This window comes from Desmodus rotundus, chromosome 13 (genome assembly GCF_022682495.2).
Source record: "Desmodus rotundus isolate HL8 chromosome 13, HLdesRot8A.1, whole genome shotgun sequence".
Lineage (NCBI taxonomy): Eukaryota > Metazoa > Chordata > Mammalia > Chiroptera > Phyllostomidae > Desmodus > Desmodus rotundus.
Window position 1 is genome coordinate 28,060,257 of NC_071399.1, and position 21,874 is coordinate 28,082,130.

Genomic DNA, 21,874 nt, shown 5'->3' on the forward strand with positions numbered 1-21,874 from the left:
AAGTGCCCAAGTACCTCACATGTTTTATACAAGGTATCCAAAGTATGTCCCAAAGTACTTCCCAATACTTGCCAGAATCTAAGCAGTGTACATTAAGCTTTTTCTTTTTTTCTCTTTTGAGGCTGCAGATAACAATGACAGTTGACAGCAGTCTAGGCAATAAATCTTCCATAAGCAGAATTCTGGAATTGGGAAGTTTCAGGTTTGGTGCGGCACATTAATCTCTTAAACCCACCAATTCTACAGTACATTTTTCTTTTCCTTTTTTTATCCTCACCCAAGGACATTTTTTTCATTGCTTCTAGAGAGACAGGCAGGGAGAGAGAGAAAAACATCGATGCGCAAGAGAAGCATCAACTGGTGGCCTCTTGTACGAGCCCAGACTGTAGAGATCACACGTGTCTGGACCAGGGATCGAACCTGCAACCTAGGCACATGCTCTTACCAGGAATCAAACGCACAAACTTTCAGTTACAGGACAACACTCCAACCAACTGAGCCACACTGCCCAGGGCTCCATAGTACATTTATCAATGTAGGTTCACTTCTTTTGAACATGGTCCTCAAACTGTTTTAAATTTATAAGCATATAAGGAGGTATTTTTTTAATCAAGTGGAGGTTTGGAGAAGCTGAACTCACAGAGCCATCAGTTCCTAAGGGAAACCCCACAATTGTTAGGAAAGCCCCAAGGAGGAAGTAGAGTTGCCATTTTTTCTAGTCAATTAAATATGTAATACTTCGACATGTATTCAGAAGACATTCTCACCTACCTTCCTTTTCACCCCGGGCACTGCCCACGAGGAATCTGGAGACTAAGGGTGTGCTTGATAAGGACAAGCAAGTAGAAATGAAAACACTCTGAGTGGGTCTGATCTGTAAAAGGTGTCCCCATAACAGGCCAAATGCAATCATTAGCAGTGTCATGTAACACGGTCCTTGCAGGGATATCTTCCACACCTTAAAGAGAACACAGTCATTTACACACGTCTCAGTGAGACAGACCAGCTCCTGACCGGCATCATGCAGAGCGCACACAGACTCGCTGTCCAGTAGGGGGCGGGCCTGGGTCTTTTGTGAACACACACAACGCACTGTGTGTATCCAGGGTGAGATTCTGCATGGGCACACCAGCACAACACCCGAAGTTGTAATCTCAACACAGCAGCAACAGTAAACACTAACGTAAGCCTGCTGAGTTCCAGGTGCCGTTACAGGGACTCAGCACACATCTCTCTATACATCTGTGTGCTTATAACTTACTCCTCAGAACACACCTTGGAGGTGGATATCACTGTCTCCCCCATTTCTAGATGAAAACACTGAAGACCAGTCACAGGCTGGGTGACTTGACCGGGGTCCCATAGAAGTCAACATCAGGACATAAACCCAGGCAGCATGGCTTGGTCATCAAACAAATATTGATTAGACACCTTGGTATGCACTCAGCACAGCACCAAACATGATGGAAAATGTGAAGGAAATCAGGTTTGATCCTAACCTTATGCGGTTTTCAATCTAGTTGAATAGACAAGATAATAAAAACTGATATTTATACAAATATGAGTATTGCATATTAACAAAAGAAATTAACCTCAAACTCATCCTAGTCTATGTTAAAGCACTTGTTGTTTTCTCCTCATGCACCCTCCCAATCAAAACTGGTTCCCTCACCCAGGCCCTCTACCGAAAGAGCTTGTGGGGGCCCAGAGAAGGGGGCGGAGAAGCAGAACTCAGCGCAGCTCTGGGGCAGTGAAATCAAAGGCAGACATTCAGAGGCCCCACCAGCTGGCCAGCCTCGTCTGTGCTTCAACACACCTACTCACCTTCGGGTACTCTAAAGGATGTGAGCTTTTCCCTCCCCTCCTCCTGTTCTTGATAAAAAGCAATACTTCGTGCAAAACCAATGACATTTTCTTCAGGAATCAGGACAGCTGGGAGGTTCTTCCTAAGGCTGGTCTTGATTTCCTACTGTGGCAAACAAGCAGAGGCACACCCTGGGCCTCCCTAGAGCAATGACCGGCTGCCAGCCTGCTGGTCTACCATGGCATTTTCTAACTTCAGTAAATTAATTGCAGGCGCCTCCCAATGCCATAAAGCCCCAACTCCTGGGAGACTAAAAGGAGTAACTGAACTAAGTGCTTGGCCCTCAATACAGAGCCAAATCTGTCTCCTGCCCTGTGACACTGGCCAACTCAGGCCCCACTCTCTCCTTCCAGAAGGGCAGAGGTTAGCTCCCAATGGCTGCTTTCAGGAGTTCAAATTTCATGTCTCAACTTCATATATTTGGCAGTGATCTTATCATACAGCGCATCTCTTCCCAATCATTCTTCCTCTTCCTGTATAGATGAGCCAACAAGTGATGAAGGACCAGAGGAAGACCCAACAGCCAGCTGCAACAACTAAGGAGGCCGGGCTTGTCAGATTTTAGGGTTCACAGATATTAGGTAGTCCCTTCTGTAAGTAGTGTTGGCTCTCAAACAGAGTATTCCTGCCTACAAGGGACACCTGGAGTCCAGGCTTGAACCTGTTACTAGCTGACTGTGCACCTTGGGTAGGTAACAATCTATTCTTCAGTTTCTACATCCATCGAGAAAGGTGAGACTAAAATGATTTTTGAGGTCTTTACCAGAGTGAGCCTTTGAGTTTATTATCTGGTGTCCTGCTACACCTTGGTCTGAGGGACTGGAATCCTTTGAGCCTGAGAAGAAAGGTGTGGAAGGGATGACAGAAAAGACCCCAGGGAGTGTCCTTCAGAAACTTCCTGTTCAATGTGAGGCCCTGGCCCAGAGCATCTCACCCTCAGATGCAGGCCCTCAGGCTGCCCACAGCAGGAGCCCCAGACAACTCCTCAGACATCAGAGTCTAGGAAGCACTGACCGGAGAATCCCCTCGGCCAAGGCCCCGCTCCCTGTGCATCTGGACCGTATACTCAGATGCACACATAAGCACTTGCATACCCTTTTGAGTTCTATTTTCCTCTTTCTTTTCCTAGGATTTCTGTTCACAGCTCCCACACTTCCTTCTAAAGCCCCCAAATCTAAGCCCAAAAGGGCAGGGACCATGTTGACTGTATACACTGCCTTCCACTAGGAAGCTACTAGAGTGTCTGAAACATCACACTCAACAAATGTTTGCTGAGAGAACACGGAATAAAAGAGAAGAAAATACAACTTTTGCCTCCGATTATTTTATAATCTATGTAGAGAGACAAAAATGGATGAACTATTATGATATCAAACGACGAGAACAGTTTACGTGAAGCTAGAAGAATGGAGTAAGGCAGTGGATGAGGACTTATGAATGAATGATTTCAACGGTCAATGGTACTGTGGGCAGAACAGAGACCTCCTTCCTCAGCGTTGAGGAAGAAGTCATTTTTAGACTTCGATGTTTTTAATAGTTTCTAGTCAGACCTTTAGAATATTTCAGAGAAGAGCTAAGCAGAGCCTTCCAGCAATTACTAACATTTCCAAAACCCTATTCAATAATTTTCTGCCATGACAGGAACACCTGGGCAACCAGCCCAGACAGCAGGAGAACGATACACTAGTCACTCCAGGGGCTCCATAGTTTTGCCAGTTACTTATGTCTGAGAAATTTTTTAAAGGTGTTAGTAATGTAGTTGATCAGGAAGATACAAATCTGCAGTCGGAGCCCATGGACCCAGAAAGGGATAGGACGCATTCTTGGTGCATGTCAAGTTTCAGGGCTGCCACATGGGGGCAGCAGCCAAGGCTCCCTGCACTTGGGAACTGGTCAGTGAGGATCCCCGCCAGAGCTGACGGACGTTACAGACCTCAGCTTACCCCACATAAGACATAATGAACACGCCCAAAGTCACTGAGTAGGTGCCCTTCCACTTACCAGACAGCACGGCACTTACCAGGCTTACACAATGCAAACCTTCCTTCCTGAGCCCTCCCGGAGGCTGCATCACCAAGTGCAAACTGATAAAGGTACACAGCTTTTATACTGAAAATGATGTTAACATTATGTTGTATATCATTATTTCCCTGTCTAACACTGAATACTATAGTGGAGAAAATATAAATTATAAAAACGTAAAGCTGGAAGAAACTAATTTTCTAAATCCATCACTGATGGCCAAGACGTGAGGCACCTCGCTGAGATGGTGCTAGTCGATGGAGAACCAGGACTCTGCCCCTCTTTGCTGCAACCACAAGGGAGCCGCTGCTGCTCACCGTGAACTTCTCTGAACTAAACACACGTGAGAACCCACATGAGCCTGTGCTGTGCTACGACACAGAGGCCCTGCCGTTCGCGGAGCCGCACCAACATGGCTGTCCTGCTCGGGCTCCCCGCTCCTCTGGAGCCCCCGGAGGTCCTCATTGCCCAGGCTGGTTTCCCTCTGCCCCACTCGCCACACACCTCAATAGAATCAACAGGAAGAACATGGTCACCTTTCTTCAGGACCCAGGAAAGTGTCCGATTTTCTTTAGACTTTGGATTCAGTTGTTAATGTACGGAGGTTATCACACCAGAACCATGTAAAAAAGATATGAAAGTACCCAGAGAAAATGCTGAAGTAATTCAGAATGCTTTATGAAAAGGCATACCTTGAGAATATTTAAAGGAAGTGAGAGTAATCAGTAGATGGACAAATGGAGCTTTCAACAGAAAAAAACAAGGCCAAAAAGAACAAGGTCAAAGAATAACAGGATGAACTAAGGAGACAATTGTGAAAAGGGGTCGGCAAAGTTATGTTAGTTACTCCTTGAAAGCAAACACAAGACTTCAAATGAAAAGCTTATTTTTCCTTATTATAAAAAGTATATATGGGTTATTATAGAAAACTTGCGAAATACAGAGAAGGAAAAAGGAAGCCATCCATGGTTACTTGGTATGCTATTTCCTGCTGCTTTTTCCTGTGCATCCTTTGCAATTGCCATGGTCACGCTATATGCTCATTTTTTTCTTTTTAAGTTTAGCATTTTAACATATTATTCTTTGTTACTACATGTTCTTATATGGTACCTGGTTTTAACTGACATTTTTTTGGTAACCAGTAGTGTTCCTTTCACTTCCCTCTCTTTCCCACCTGCTTGTTAATCTGCTATTTTGCTCTTCCGTGGTGTGTTTGTTCCAAATCAACTCAATTTGTATCCTGGAATACTTCAGCATTCAAAGTAATAATTCTAAAAGCAAACAAATTTTTATAAGGCAACTGCTGCTGCCCTTATTTTAATATCTATTCAAATACACGGTCCTGTTATTAATCTTTCAAATATTTTCATTTAACAGTAACAGAACAGTAAAATGAAAATTTGCCACTTATTTTGAATTAGTAAATTTTTTCTAGAGTAACATACTGAATATTCAATACCTATGATATTTCAGCCTCTAACAATTTTGGACCTTCTTGGAGGGAGCCATATTTTGAAGTTCAAGCATATTATTTCTCAGACCTTTTCTGGAATTAGCCATGTGAAAGCTAATTCCATTCATTCACTGAATTTTCACTTTTTCTAACATTTTTAATCTTTTAAAATGTATGTTACAAAATTACTATCAAACTAAAACATCATATTCTATTCTAAAAATACTTGATAGCCAGCGTGAACGAATGTTCAAAGTAAATACACCAAAGCCATACTATGTTAACTTGGAGGCAATAACACAGACTAATGTCCTTACCTTTCTCAGCTTTTCTGGGGAAAACTCTAAGCCAACAAGAAAAAGAGTAAAGAACACACCAAATTCTCCCAATGTCTCCACTTGTACAATAGACTGAAAAACAAGAAAATTTTCAAACCATAAAATTTAATATATTTGACATATTAAGTGTACTTAACCAATCTTGTACTAACATACTCGGCGGGACTCTTGCCAAAAAAGCACAGTATATTTTTAAAACGAGAAATTCTTTGATTTTCCTCTATATCTGAGATAGTCTGGATTTCCTGATTATAGTTGGGCTTTTTTTTTTCTTAACTGGAGAAACAGTTGTTTTATTTTCTAAGAACTAGCTCATGAATTCACCTGTTTTCAAGTTCATTAATACCACTCTGTTATCTTCATTAGTCCCTTTCTTTAGCTTTGTTTGGGGGATAGAGGCATTAAACTGAGTTTAATGATGAATTAATTTAGTGTGGGTCACTCTCATTTGTGTTTCAGTATGGCTGGCTGTATAAACTTTCTCCCGAGTACCACATTTGGTCACATTCCACGGATCTTGATACACAATGTTCTTCTGTTCTCTTTTTCCTTTGGTCCTTCATTTGCTATTTATTTTTTGTTTTGTAGTTTATTCTGTTCATTAGAGTCCATATATAAGAGAAATCATATGCTATTTGTCTTTCTCTGACCGGCGCATGGCACTCAGCTTACATAATACTCTCTCCAGGCCCATCCTTGCCTTCGCAGCTTTTTTATCCCCTCACCTACTCAGAGCTCGGGCTGCTTCCAAATCCTGGCTACTGTAAATAATGCTGCAGTGAATGTAGGGTGCATATATTCTTTTGAATTAGTTTTTGAGGTTTCTTCAGATATATTCCCAGAGGTGGAATCACTGGATCGTAAGGCAGTTCCATTTTTAATTTTTTGAGGTATCTCCATACTGTTTTCCACAGTGGCTGCATCAGTCTGCATTCCCACCAGCAGTGCACGAGGGTTCCCTTTTCTCCACACCCTCACTAACACTTATTGCTTGTTGATTCATTGATGATAGCCATTCTGACAGGCGTGAGGTGATATCTCACTGTGGCATTTGCTACTTATTTTTAATGTTACTACACTACAGTAGAGAGTTTTTTTATACTACTGTATTTGGTATTATTTATATTATTTACAATTGAGGTTGCCACTGTGGCTACTAACTGTTCAATTGTTTTAAATGTTCCCTGAACATCTGAAAATAAAACGCAGGCTCTCGTGTATCGTGTGCTGTCCTGACCCCGGCACACTAACTCGGCTTGTCAGCTGCGAACGTTGCGAATTCTGACCTCTTTTTATTGCATCTTCTCTCCTTTCACTCTCAACCTTTCTTCGTTGCTTTATTTTTACTTAATCTTTATTGTACTCCTCCCACACCATCTGCAAACCTGTATCTCTTAATAGAGAAGTTTATTCCATTTACATTTATCATTATAAGAAATAATTGTTCTTCTTTTATTTTACGTCTTCTGGTTTTTATGCTTCCTTACTGCTTTCATTTTTCTTTTACTTTTCTTCCATTTTAAAAATCAGGCTGTAACCTATGACTTCAAAGTAACACATTAAATCTACACTTCTCAACTCAATAAATAAAAGCCTATCTACTTCCTCCTGGGAAAAGATAAACATTTTGGTACAATTTACTTCCTCTACTACCATTTTTGGCTAGTGTGTCCTTGCATTTTTACATTGATCAATTGTAATGACATTATTTTTCCATGGTATAGCTGATTTATTAAGAATTATAATATTTAGCCCTGGCTGGTGTGGCTCAGTTGGTTGGAATGTCATCCTGTAAACCAAAAGGGTGCAAGTTCAATTCCCAGTCAGGACACAAGCCTGAACTGCAGGTTCAGTGCATGCAAGAGGCAATTGATCAGTGTTTGTCTTCCTCTCTCTCTCCCTCCTTCCCCTGTGTCTAAAATCAGCAGGTATGTCCTTGGGTGAAGATTAAAAAAAAAAAAAGAACTATAATATTTATAGTATCTAATTGTATCTATTACCTAGCTATTTAGCCTTAATTCTTTGCTTGTGAGCTATTTTTGCTGTTAAGAAGATAAGAAAACTGAGAAAACACCTATATTTGCTATTGCTTGCAAATACTCTGGAAAAGGGGGGGATGGGACATGAACAGGAAGAGATTTTTCAGTTAGTTTTTATTGTTTTCAATCATGTGAACATTACCTGTTCAAAAATTAAATGAAAACCATTCTTCCCACAGGCCCCCTGCCAAGCTGAGCCCAGACCCCAGTCGGTGAGGGCACTCCCACATTGGTTTGCTATTCTACCACTCACTGAGGTTCCGGGCTTTTAGCCTGAACTGGCTGAGCCCAACTTCTCACCTGGCTAATCTTGCCTACTGTTTAGTTTGGTGTGATAATTTCTTCACACCCTCTCCTGCTGTTTTCCAGTTGGGGCAGTCACAGAGGGCCTCCTGACCTGGAGCAGGTGTGTTAATCAGCAATAAGGAAATGAGGCTGCAAGTGGTGCATTCCCTGACTCTCCCCGTTTGCTTCCATTCTGTCCAACTGCAAACCGTCACTGAGGTCTGCAAATTCCGTTGCTTATTTCTCCATCATCCTACATTGTTCCTTCTGTGTGGGCTCATGACAATTATTCTTGGCATTCTTTTCTTATTTTGTCTGAATTGCGTATATTTAAATGAGAAATTCTGAAGCCAAAAAAATGCTGGGAACCCTTCCTTACTGTCGAAAAGTGCTGTCAGAGTAAAAGCAGCTCACCTCAATTTGTTCGGCAAACAGCGTCCAGCCAAAGCAGCCCCAGTGCCCCACTGTCTCCTGGGGTTCTCACAATGCCCTACGTTTAGGCTTGATAATCCCTCACTACTTTATTAGTCTTTCATTGTAGTAAGAATTTTTTTCAAATTTTAAAGATTTTATTTATTTATTTTCAGGTAAGGGAGGGAGAAAGAGAGGGAGAAAATCATCAATGTGTGAGAGAAACATTGATCGATTGCCTCTCAGGCACCCCCAGCCCGGGGACCTGGCCTGCAACCCAGGCATGTGCCCTGTCTGGGAATCGAACCAGTGACCTTTTGGTTCACAGGCCAGGGCTCAATCCACTGAGTCACACCAGCCAGGGCTGTATTAAGAATTTGTTTTTAAATACATTTAATCCAGCATTTTTAGTTCCTTTCAGTCTCTGAATAATCTAGTCCATCATATTACTGGAAATAGAATCTTTAAAACTAATATAATTTAAAGACATGATCAGGGATATTTTATCTAGTCAAGTCACCCATTCATTAATGAATAAACTGACTTTCTTATAGCTTAGGGATTTCTTATGAAACCTTAAAGGGCATCTTCTTTTAAATGGTTTATAAGAAACTGTTATCTTCATTAATTCAAGTTTAAAACTTTTTTGTCTTCAAGAACATTTCTTTTGTATTCTGTCAAAGAGATACTAAAATAATTAAGTTTCGTTCTTACCTTAATACTATTCAGTCCTGAAGGCCCCAGAAGTACACCACAAATAATGTAACCAAACATTGTGGGCAATCCTATTGTTGTGCAGAGCCAGCCGCAAGGCAAAGACAACATTCCTATGGTAACAATGTCCTAACACAAGAAAAAAACAAGAAACACAGACATTTGAGATAATAGTTGGCAAGAAAGGGCTGGTTGATGGAAAAAGCGGGATAGGACAGTACCCTGATTTCACTGCCTGGGAATAAAGAACACGCAGTGAAACCAAGGAAGGGAATTTTTACTACTACCATGTACCACAGAGAAATTGAAAACACTCAGAATGTATCTGGGAGTGGATGAAGTTAGCTCCTAAGGGTCTACCAAATTTAGCAAAATTTGTCTATTTTGCTTAATCCCCCTGATAGTAGGCTAAGAATTCTGAGCACTCGGACTCCATTTAGCCATCTGCTCTGGGAAATCTTTAGACCTGGTGTCCTAGTTTAACTTCTTACCTTCTACATTGGCTTTCCCTCCACACACAGTCAATACAACCACCACAGTCACAATTGATGCAGGCAAGATCATCATGGGTGCTAAAACTGCTGGTGAAAGTTTGACAAAGAGCAGGATGTTCATATAGTCTCAAATATTTCCCCAGAAATCATGTATTAAATTACAAAGGTAAAAAAAAAAGAGAGTAACTTATAGTGGAGACCCCACCCATTTGGAAGGCACTAGTATGTTCATTTTGCAGACTCAGCCCCTCCCAGGTGCCATTCCAGCCATAACTAAGGAAGGCAATTCATCTACTGAGCTTTATCTATTGATTGACAATACTGCTATGGGGACCGGCCCCTCACAGTCACCCTCGGGGATCACTCATCTTCCTCTCAGCCTGCCTATTCTGGCACCATCTCCAAGGGGGGCCACCTGAGTTTCCTCTCCTGTACAAATCCCAGTGTCAGAGAGCTCTGTTGTAGTTTCACTACAGTTAGAGCTGAAGCTTTAATTGCATCATATACCTCAAAAAGTGTTCCAAACTTCCAAAAGCAAAATTAATTTTCATTTTAAATATTAAAATGCTTTCTTCTTATGGGGAAAAGACTAAAGAATAAGAGACAATGTTTTAAGTCACAGAAAGTGCAGGGAATTCTGGTAGAATCTGTTAGGAGGAAGGCTGCATACCCTAACATAATGCTCAGAAAACGGAGCTCGATCTTACTTGACGTGTACACCAGGAGATGGGAAGGGGAGTTAGCGGGAAGCGAGCCCAGCACACGATCCCGAGAGGACAGCAAGCAGAGGGACTACCTTTATGAAGTGGTGATCTGCACGTGGGATTGTTGCGTCTCTGGGCTTGGTCAAAATATACTGGTTGTTCTGCGAGTCAATCAGCATGCTAAGGCCTAAGTCATCCTCCACTTCCCGTTTTGTGAGATTTTGCTTGGAATTGGCCTCTTCTTCCTCCACCCGCAGAACTGCCTCAAAGTTGACCCCTTTGACCTGTAAGAATAACCAATATTATGTAATCAAAACCAATCAAATGTTTTCCAGTTCAGTTTTTAGAGAGTAAATTCTATACAGAAGAAGATAAAAATGTTTTTATTATTCGTCAAGTGTGAGGAAAGATCAATAAATATTTGTTAGCATGAATTTAAAATTTTTTTTCAATTAAAAAAGCGATTTTAAGGCAGGCAGTGTTTAAAATTTCTATTACTTCTAAATACCTAATTTACCTAATTCAGAGCATGACACTGTGATGTATACTAATAAATATATACTTGGTCTTCACTCCCTTTTCTGGCTCACAACTCCCAAAACCCATGTAATTTCCTAAGTGATAATCCGCAGTGGGAACATCTTTTGTTATATTTGGTCTTTCGTCCTTGGTTCCTGAACTAGAGTGATAGAGGTGAAGGAAGTATCTTGTCATTAATAAGAAGCCCTTGGCTACCTCACTGGAGTTGGTATTTGTGAGGCGGTTTTTGGAAAGCCCTGTGATACCCACAGGACTGGACTGGCCATCAGAGGAACTGTGCTTATGACCAGAGGGTTGACCTTTCAGCCCCACCCAGGTCTCCAGGAGGGGAAAGGGGCTGGAGACTGAGCTAATCACAAATCTACATTATGAAGCTTCCATGAAAATCCTTCAAGGACGGGGTTCACAGAGGGCATGGGAGCCCTACAGCAGCTGTTCCTCACACCTGGCCCCATGCACGGCTCCCATCTGGCTCTCCCTGAGTTGTGTCCTTTAACTGGTACTCTAGAAAGTATGCTGCTTTCCTGAGTTCTGTGAGCCACTCTAGCAAATTATGGAGCCCAAGGAGGGGAGCTGTGGGATCCTCCAGGGCGACAACCTGGGACTTGGGATCGGTGTCTTACTTGGAGGGGACAGTCCCGGATGGAGCCCTTTCCTGCGGGGTCTGCGCTAGCCCCAGGTGCACTCAGAACTGCACTCAGAACTGCACTGAGCTGTCGGACACCCCGCCAGTGTCACGGAGAACTAGAGGCCGTTTGGCAGGGGAACGCCCTGGTGCCCTAGGAGTACAGAAGTATCCTGGGAGTGGCGAATAAAGGGCATAACTGTTCCACTTCCATGGGCTTGTTCTTTCAAAAATTCATAGCCCTTGAAATACTTAGGAGCTGTCCTCCATCCCATAATTAGGAAGTTTTAAAAACACCCCATTCCATTCACTCAATTTTCATTCTCCCTCCTCTCTTACCTGATCTTGCTCTAATCTGTTTTTGTTACCTAACCCATTTCTGAGTCCATTCCAAGACTCACAATTTTCTGCACTAATCTCACTTGGTCCAAAAAGAATCCCAATCATGGGCCAGTGAACAATCTGGAATCTTGCTTGAGATACGAAGATCCTCTCCTAGAAGAAGGGTATGGCTCCCTGGCCGATCGGCATGGAAACCCAAATGTCTGGGGCAAGCCTTCTTGAAACCAGATTCCCAGTCCTCCTGAGGGCATGGCTGGGAGACAAAGACGACCCACTAACAGGGCCTGACAAGCCATGAGGACAAGACACAGGATAGCTAGGATACTTCTGCAAGACCAAACCAAATTATTTTTATGGCACAGAGGTATTTAGTTTTGTCTTTGTTCTCAAGCTACACTAAAAATATACATGAAAACAAATTTAGCAACACATCCTTTCAATAAGTGGCTCCGCAGTGAAGACGAACTTGTTCTGGAAGGCTACTTACTGATTTATTGTCATCAAAAGCATGCTCTTCTATTTCCTCCTCTAAACGATCAGCTGCCTTTCTTACATCTTCAAGAATTTCATCAAGCATGGACAAACTTTTGTTTTGATGTTGCATATTTTTCAGGGCTTCAACTTGATGTTTTTCTGCTGCCAGAAGTTCCACATATTCTGTCTCTTCCTATTCATTTGTAAGAAATAAAGAGTGGAGTTTATTAAAAAATCAACCAGAATATCACTTCCATTCAGGTATCTGGCCCAACCACATCAACCAACACATTCTCTCTATCCAATACTCCTGCTCATAAATGAGTAACTCTAGCTCTAGTCAATTAGGAAAAGTCAAGGACCATCATATATTTCGTCCATTGTCGACTGGAATGTTGTTATGTGGTGTATGGCTATATTTGTACCCAAAATGCCATACTTCGGTAAGAAAGTTTAGTAAGTCTCTATCCTCTACTTTTTAAGCTATGTAATAATAACATAGCCTTTCTATGAAGACAAGTTTTATTTTATATATTTAAAGTGCCTGGCACTATAAATGATGGCTTTAAAAAATTATATAAATAATATCATATCTGACATGGTAATAGTTGATTCTCATTTTAAAAGTATATTTCATCAAACTTAATTCAAATGTATACATATACTTGTTTAAAACCAATTTTAATACTTTTGTTTTCAGTAAGGACATTGAAGCAAGTCAACATTCATGCTGAAAAGTAATTCTTGTTACAAACTCAAAATGTTGATTGCAGTTACAAATATACTTATTTCTACATCAGTTTAGTGGGATAACTTCAGGAATTATTTTAATAACCCAGGTATTATTTCCCAATACAGAAAAGCATTAGAGAATAACTTCCAGAAGTGATACAATGTAACTACACTAAGATATTACGCAAAAGGAAGGATGGTCCTACACGTGAGAGATTTTCCCTGGGCGAGTGATTGTTATGAACAGAGGCCGCTAAGGGCCCACACCTGCTGAAGCATCCGTACCATCTGCACTTCCCCTCCCCCTACTCTCTAGCCCCGAGTGTGAGAGGACCAACCTTTATGGCAGCCTCTCTCAAGGCCTCCAGGCGCTGCCGGCTGCTCTCTTTCATGTTCACCACATCTTTGTAATCCCCCTGCAGGGCTCTTTGGAGTCCATAGATAGCCTGGAAGACTGAATTTTCACTTTCATTCAGCTCTTTTTGGAAAATTTCGAATGTGTGCACTTGAAAGAGCTTCTCTTCATCCGACAGGCCAACGTCTTTTTCCACTGCTCTGATTGCATTTTTCAGTTTGTTCAGAACCACAGCCTTTTGGCGAAGAAGGCCGGAGAGCTTTCTGCAGCTATCTAGGACCCACTGCTTCCTCTGCGTGATAGTCGCCCCTTTGCCGCGGTGTAACTTGATGGCATGTTTGGCGACCTCCTCGTGTTCCGCGGCATTCACTAGCAAATGCGCCAATGGAAGCAACATCCAGAAGAAATGTTTCTCCAATACCTTCATGATCCAGTTTTAGAGGACAGGGCAAGGCGGTCCAAAAACGTCTGCTAGGCTGCGCTTGCATCTTAGATAAACATTTTCAGCTGGAAAAAGGGTTTATTGTCACATGTAGTTGAATGATGATTCATTACAATTGAAATCAGAGTTAAATAGTATTAAATAGTTACATCCAGAAAACTATTGCTGTTCTGAAGAAAATGGTATTTTTTTCGATATTAATATTAGCATCCAAACTATTTATTGCACCTGGGTTAAAATCAAATAGTGACTGTTAAAGTATGAGCCTGGTAAGACGTGAGACTAAAGGTTATGGTTTGAATTTAAAGGAAATATTTTTCAAGAAAAACTCAGCCTCATGCATCTACTAAATCTATAAAGTACAAAAGACAAAATCAAGTCTAGTTAAGAGGCTCCATGTATCAAAGGCCAGAAAACTCACAGATCAGTGAACCACCTGCGGGAAACAGGCTCCAAATCATTCCGGAAATGGTATCTTCTGAGGTACTAATAGCTTGTTTGTCATATCGTTTGCTTTCCAAAATCATCTGGAATTTTGCTAAATTTCCAGAGTTAGTCTATAGTTAAGTGCCAATAAGGTAGCACAGAGAAAAAAAAAAATCACATATAATCACATCAGGATCTCTAGGGCTTTAAAATCTTTCAAACATTTTCAACCATCCAATTTCAGGCTCCATCTCTTCCCCTCTTTAGGAAGGCCTCAAGCAGCATGCACGAACCCATCCCGGCAACTGAAGCACAGGCATGGCCCTGGACGCGACGAGCCAAAGGCTCCGGTACAGGCAGCAGCGGGAGCTGCAGCTGTGGTGTCCAGACTATTACAGGCAGAGGGCAGGGCTGTGTCCCCCAGAGGACAGCATTATCAAGGAGCCGGAGCAGCTATGGCAGCAACGTCACTAAGAAAGAATGACCCGAGAGGCAGTAAGATAGACCACAGAAGGAAGAATAACAAATGTGAGAGAGGCCAGTAAGATATACCCTAAAAAACGGGCACTGAACCTGGCAGCTAGGAGGCAGGCAGGCCAAAAAAGAAAACACGATTTTCCACAGGACTTACAGTTTAGAGGAAACAAAACATTCATATACACCATCTAATCATTCTCAATAGCAGCATGCAATGGATTATCCTGTCAAGAATTCTTACTCAACTATCAAATATAGCAATATTTCCCCTACCTGGGGATCTGTTTACTAAAATATTTATTTAAATTTTAATTTCACTGATAATCCCAATTCTAATCCGTTTAGTCTGATTTCCCAAACAAAGCAGAGAAAGTGCAGCAAAAATAAAAGTGTGGTATTTCCAGAGAGAGAATTCTGACCAAACCAAGAAACGACAGCCAGTAAAGAGAGGAGACAAAACAGAGCCTAGGAAAAAGAAATACAGGAAGTCACCAAAGACCCACAGCCCAGGCTGAGCTGTACCAGGTACCCCGGCAGATCCTAAAAATACTACTTTGCAGGCCAGAAGAGCCACCGATGTTGGGAATGACAATCAAAAGTCACCAGGGAAAGACTATATTCTGGTTAAAAAGTCAGGAAACTGTTCAATTTCAATACATTTTTAGATACTTTGGCTCCTAATGTTACAAGAATTCACTTACCTAGCACAGCTCTATTCTTAATAAGGTAGGATAAATGAGAATTTGTTGATTTAGTTTTAATACAACTTTAAGTTAATGTTCCCACCTTAAAAGTAAATAATCGGTTAACCAATCACAGTAATACCTAGCAATAGCAGTTCTGTTATTTTAATGACTCATTTAATTGCTAAGCTGCTATTATTCCAGAAGAGAAAGAATTGAATTGCTACTTCAGAAGCTCACCCTTTCAGTGCATTTCAGAACCAAGATAGAAATTCCAGATGCTTAATCAATGCCTCCCATTTCCCCCACCAAACTGGTTATTTTATGGATTTCAAACTTCAGAAAAATAACCTACTGCACAGTTTGTTTGTCAGTAATGCCCCTTTGTTCATTTCTGGTTCCTTCCTCCAGCAAGTCCCTGAAATTAAGTAGCTATCCCTCTAAACCATAATACCCAAGGGAGCTATTAATTTTTACAAGAAATCTTTTGAGTATTGTAGTTGTAGTCAAACTAATATTTCCTTTGAAGTAAGCTTACATCATCAACATAAACTGAACTTATTTGCAGACCCTTAAAATATGAACCACTCTTTTTTCATAAACTCATTTCATGCTTCCTTCATACTTGGCTACCAAATCCTATGGATTACTAAGTTGTAACATGCCTTTTCTTGAGTAAATAGTAAACATCTTTAGTTTCAGTGTTATTTTATTATTGTTATGTATCATTATTAAAAAACACTTCGGATTTGTTGTTTTTATAATGAATTCTTAAGCTTCTGTGTCTTGAACTACCGCTACATACAAACTGGAGTTGGTCTCCAGGCTGAGCCAGGGGAGCCTATCACACACACTGTACGATTCCATTTACACAACGTCCTTGGAATGACCCACCAGAGCTGGAGAACAGATCGCAGTTGTCAGGGGTCAGGGAAGGGTGAGGAGGTGGCTGTGACTACAACAAGGTAGTAGGAGGGACCCTGTGGATCAGCAATGTTCTGTGTCTTGACTGTGGTGTGGTCACACAAACCTACATGTGCGATAGTAATTGTGCAGACTGTGACATACACACACACACAAATGCAGGAATACCGGTGCAATCTGAATAAGGTGGGTGGATTGTAGCAATGTAACTTCCTGCTTATACTATGTAAGGACTACCACTGGGGAAGACTGGGTGAAGGTTCTAGCGGGGGTGTCCAACTTGCAGCCCTCGGGCCACACGCAGCCAGGTTGGCTGTGCATGTGGCCCAACACAAAATTGTAAATTTACTTAAAACATTATGAGACTTCTTTTGTGATTACATGTTGCAGTGTATTTAATGTATGGCCCAAGACAACTCTTCTTGCAGTGTGGCCCAGAGATGCCAAAAGGTTGGATACTCCTGGTACAGCATTTCTCTGCATTATTTCTTACAAGTGTATGTGAATCTATAATCATCTCAAAAGAAACTTTTAAGTATTACATATAAAGGTTTACTGTTTCCCACTAAATCTGTATTACGTGTAATGATCACGATTTACACTGCAGAGCAGTGTGACCTTTTCTGTATTTTAAAAAAACTAGAAAACGTCCTACAATAGAGCCAAAGGCTTTCAGGCCGGCTCAGCTACCGTGAAACCCAAAGTTACTTCTCACCGAGAGGGACGGCAAACTCAGCCCTTTGAGCACAAACCCTCCCCCACAGTTTCTACTGGAAAAAGTTTCTATTTCAACATTAAGTAAAATCTCTCTCTCCAACTTATCAAATTTCAAACCGGTTTTTATAAATGCAGAGCAGGAATCTCAAAACTTACTTTAATATTGATGAGATTATTTGATTAAGAAGAAAAATACTCTTAATAAATGTCAATAGATTTAGAATAAGAGGGCAAATGGGTTCACCATTAAGCCTATTCAAAAAAACTTCTACTACTTTCAATCCATTGTCATTTTACAAAAAATCACATCACTCTTATTCTATAGAGAATTTTTAGCAATTCAGAAATGTCACATTATCATTTATTGGTTAAAAAGCTCAAAAGCAGAGCATAATGATGTAGTCGCAGAGCAGGCTTTTTCAGAGCAGTCACTGAAGTTAAAGACTTCTCCCACACACCGCTAACTGGGAGCTCCATCCTGACTGCAGGGTCCACGACGAAATGATCTCCTTAGGCATCTGCTGTTCGGACCCCCAGAGCCCAGAGCATGAGGGTTATAGAGTCGCTTCAGTGAAAGGGACAGTCGGCGGAGGAGAACTGAAGCAGCTACTCTTTTTTTCAATTATTTATAATGGACTAAAATCTGAAAACCTTGCAGCTCCGCTGCCCAGCCTCCTGCTCCCACGCTGCCACAGGACCCTCCTTCACCGATCCTCCTCAGGACCTTCCAGACCCACTGCCTCATATTTACCAGACCAAACTGCTGAGAAAGAAGCTGCAGTAGTTTATTCACTGCCTGGCTGAGGCCGCCTGGGCTGGGCTCTGACTCAGTCAGTAAAGCTGAGGAAGATGCCCAAGTCACCAGGTAAACAGCTGGGTGGGTTTAGACCTTCAGCCAAGGTGCATTCTAACTTAGGTGCCAAGGTCTTGTTGCTGCAGCCAATGAAATAAACAGGGTCCCACAGAGGACCCAACACCTTCACCCGCCAGACAGCCCAAGCCAGGCTGCCAGCCCCATTCACCCAGCTGAACCTGGGCCCCAGCTGCGGGGGGCACTGACCTGGTGCTTGGGCTGTGTGCAGGGAATCAGGGCAAGCCGTGTGGGTGTGGCAAGAACAGGGAAGTCCAGTGCCAGTTACTTAGCTTCCTCTGAAAAATGAAAATATAAGGATTATTTCTACTGAGGGTTGAAAATTAGAATTTCTTTGTGATAAGAAATACTAGATTTCTTCATGAATACTCCTAGATTCAACAAAAAACAGTAATTTAATAGGCAACAAAGGAGGAGCTGATGGAATGGTCTAGTGAGGAAACTCCCCAACACAAATTATCTACCTCAGTCTAATCTGTGAAGGACTTATCTTAACAAGCATATTTGAAGTTTTAACAAATTGAATGATGTAAAGTATATTTATTAAAAAATAAAGCACTTACTATTTTGTAAATACAATTTATGCTTATTAATATCTAATTAGTAAAAGAATTGGAGAATGAAAGAAAGGGAGAGAGTAAGAAACAAAATTCTTATAAACATTAAAAATGTTTAAGGCATTTCAATGTTAATTAAATTCTATAAAACACAAATATTCCACTGAGGAATCCAATCACTGAGACACTACTTTTTAAAAAGTTAATATTACAAGATAAATGTGGAACCACTAAGATGCTCTGATCCAACGAATAATCAGTAAAGTGTATAAACATGAACATGCTGAGCTACCTTATACCTACATCATTATACGATCTAATAACATGTGAACGTCAGAGCTGGTGATCCAAAGGGGTGTTTAAAATAGCCATTACATCTATTCAGGTGCTACCCGATAAGACTCAAAAAGAACTGAGACTCAGGGCCTACGCAGGTTGGAGGTCAGTGACCTTCACTTGTTCTTTCTTTAAAGCAGGAAAGCGGATGTAGGGGAATAAGAAAGGAACTGCAACGAAGAGTGTTTCTGGGGAAGGAGTAAGGGATCCACACTGGCACCTCCCCATTTACAGTGCGTGAAGATGAGCTGGTTCTCCCTGTCTTTCCTGGGAGACGGCCAAGTCCGCAGAAGGCGTTAGGTCTTCTGTGGGACCTTGTTTATTCGGTTACAGCAACAAGACCTTGATGCCAAAGTTAGAATGCACCCTGGCTGAAGGTCTGTAAATCCACTCAGCTGTTTAAGTGGACTCAGGCAGCTTCCCCAGCTTTATCAATAAACACTGCACTTCGCAACCCTGCCCCATCACACTCTCCTAAACACAATCCTGGGGGCCACTGCCAGGTCCATCTGTCTGAACGAGAAGTTGTGAGAAAGGCTGAACCGTCATCCTCACGTTCCGCAGGGCCAGACGTGCAGGAGCAGAGATGAAGAGCAGGGCTCTAGGAGCCGAAAGGCCCGTGTCTGAGAGGAGAAAAAGGGAGACCTCTGGGAGGGGTACACCCCGCCCAGAAGGAAGCCCCGGGAAGGGAAGACTCCAGGGAGGAGGCCCAGGAGCCCCAAGGGTCGAACTTCGGACAGGACCGGAGGCTCAGCGCCTCTAGCCCAAACCCCGCACAGCGCTCACCGGGATATTCCGAACGCCGTGCGTCCTGGGTCCGGCTCTCCGGCGCCGGAAGGCCAAGGGAGGACAGGTAAGCGGCTATCCCGCATCCCTTCGCAGGCGACGGGACCGCCCTAGGGGCAGGAACAGAGACCGGGTGGGTACGGTGACGCAAGAAGCAGCCCGACCCCCTTTCCCGAACGCCGTCTCCGCAGACGCTGCCAGGAGGGGTAGCGGCCCCCTTAAGAGGGTGGGCAGGGGTTCCGTCAGCTCCCGGGTGGCGCGATGCTCCTTGGGATTTGTAGGAGAGAGCTGGGACTCGGTACCGTGGGCCCTGGGTTGCGCAGTGCACGTCGGAGTTGGGGGCAGCGGGCAGGGGGGCGGGGCTCGCTTCGCGCCAGCCCCACTGCGGGCTGGAGCGTTGGCGAAAAGAAGGGGCGGGGCCTGGGTCTGGTTTGCTCCCGGGAGAATTGGGGCACACCGGGATTTGGAGTTCTGTGGGCTGGGCTTGTCCCCGCCTTCCCCACGACTCCCCTGCGCTCCTCCCCTGGGCCCCTCCCCGGCCAGAGTCCGGGGAGCGAGGACTTGGACCCAGTGGCTGGAGCACAGCGGGAGGTGGCCGGGGCTTCTGCGCAGGCGGCTGGGCCGGCAAGAAGCAGGGAGCGACGGGGAGAATGGTAGGTACCCCGCGGTTTCGCCTTCCGCCCAGCCTCTCCTGCGCACCCTGGGCTGGGGAAGCTCTGGGGTCTGGGGGCCGGAGCCGGAGCCGCGGGGCGAGAAGGTCACCGGAGTGGCGGGGTCGTGGCCCGCCCTTCTTCGCTGTGGGCGCCGCTGGAAGTGGGGAGGCATGCAGGTGGGAACCTGCACAGCCCAGGGCGAGATCTGCGTGGTGACCTAAGTGCAGCGCTATGGTTTGACGGGATGGAAGCACAGGGCAAGCGAGCATGGAGACTCTGACCAGTGCTCCACCGAAGCACAAGCAGCAGGGTGAACTAGAAGGGGGGGGACGTTTCGAGCAGATGCAGCATCCTGTCAGAGGTGAAATGGACAAGACAGTGTCTTTGAGAATTGCCAGTAATTCAGTGTGGCTGGAACGTGGAGTTCGGGGTCCACAATGGCAGGACTACACAAGCAGGGCCTTGTATTAGATGCTGAGTGTTGAGTTTATCTAGAATGTAATGGGAACCAAAGAAGGTTTTTAAGAAGTGGGGTTGTGTGTGAGTTGCTCATGTTTGTATTTTGTAAAAAAGCCTTTTGCAAAGAGAATAGGAATGGGATTGGAAGGGGTCAGGATTGCAGGGAGACCAGCTAGGAAACTGTTGTAATAATTTAGGGAAGAAGAGGTAAGGACTTGAGCCAAAGATTATCTGTAGGAAAAGGGAGGATGAGAGGAGAGAGGAGTGAGACTTTTTACAGAACTATTCAGAAAGGGAGACTAAAGGAAAGAAAGGACTCAGCAGTTTCTGGCATGGACATCTGAGCAGATGGTGATGTTATTAACCAAAATGGGGAATATAGAAGGAAGGGCAGATTTGTGCGGGAAGGTAATATAGTAATGAGGGGGAAATAGAGGGATCATGTAGTTGGTAGAAGATATAGATCTGAACCTCAGAAAAGACATTTCAGGAAATGTACAATTACATTAAAATGTAGTGGAAACCATGTAGTTGATGGGTTTCATCATTCATTCGGTAAATTCAGATGTTTCTCTGTGCAAAGAAGGTAGTGTACAAGATGCTGGAGGTATTCATGGAGCTGATGTCCTTGCAGGAGAGACCAGCACTAAACACACAACTATTTTATTACAGTTGTAATAAGTGCTAGGGAGTGGCACAGGTTCTAGGAGCCCAGGTGGTGGGGTGGGTGGGTGGTGTCGCATGCTGAGGGAATGAAGGCTTAGCCAAAGTAATACGTGTGACTGAACTCTCAAGGATGAGTGAAGTGGGAGGGGCATCCAGGTGTGTGCGTTACTCCAGGTGGAAAGAACAGAATAGGTGGTAGGAGATGGCGTACTCTGGGAATCGAAAAATTGCCTGTCTACAAACACAAAGAGCCAGGGGAAAGTGACACAGTAGGCAATTTGTAAGGGGGCTGGAACCAGATTGTGCAGTCTTCTAGGGCACAGGAAGAAAATGTTAGTCTTTGTCCTAATGGTACTGGGGAGCCAGTGAGAGGGGTCAGGAGGAATGTGTAGGGGAAAGAGTAGAGGCCTGAGAACAGAACTTCAGGGTGGGAAGATTGGCCAAGAAGGAGATGAGGAAGGGCATGTCAGAGAAACAAGAAGGTT

The 21,874-nt window shown here is 43.3% G+C and overlaps 2 protein-coding genes across 8 annotated transcripts in view; one reads left to right on the forward strand and one right to left on the reverse strand.

Moving 5' to 3' along the window:
* TMCO3 (transmembrane and coiled-coil domains 3) overlaps positions 1–19,926 on the reverse strand; it is a 43,690-nt gene extending 23,764 nt beyond the window's left edge. The window contains exons 1-8 of one of the 5 annotated variants that reach the window (XM_053916301.2): positions 19,612–19,926; positions 18,122–18,210; positions 13,376–13,899; positions 12,319–12,498; positions 10,417–10,608; positions 9,127–9,255; positions 5,657–5,749; positions 772–958 (exon numbers count right to left, since the gene is read on the reverse strand). In XM_053916301.2, the coding sequence (XP_053772276.1) occupies positions 772–958; positions 5,657–5,749; positions 9,127–9,255; positions 10,417–10,608; positions 12,319–12,498; positions 13,376–13,819 (1,225 nt within the window). In that variant the 5' untranslated portion in view covers positions 13,820–13,899; positions 18,122–18,210; positions 19,612–19,926. Of the gene's footprint in view, positions 1–771; positions 959–5,656; positions 5,750–9,126; positions 9,256–10,416; positions 10,609–12,318; positions 12,499–13,375; positions 13,900–14,255; positions 14,392–15,438; positions 15,522–18,121; positions 18,211–19,611 lie in introns of those variants that run through there. The other 4 variants (XM_024578833.4, XM_045186651.3, XM_053916303.2 and 1 more) reach the window with 4 other exon arrangements.
* Positions 19,927–20,056: 130 nt separating this feature from the next.
* Positions 20,057–21,874, forward strand: part of DCUN1D2 (defective in cullin neddylation 1 domain containing 2) — a 39,158-nt gene continuing 37,340 nt past the window's right edge. For 2 of the 3 annotated variants that reach the window (XM_071220139.1, XM_071220138.1), the window contains exon 1: positions 20,058–20,264. Coding sequence is in view for 1 of the 3 variants with exons in the window: in XM_045186702.2 (XP_045042637.2) it covers positions 20,262–20,264 (3 nt within the window). In the remaining 2 variants the exon portion in view is untranslated. Of the gene's footprint in view, positions 20,265–21,874 lie in introns of all 3 variants that reach the window. The other variant, XM_045186702.2, reaches the window with a different exon arrangement.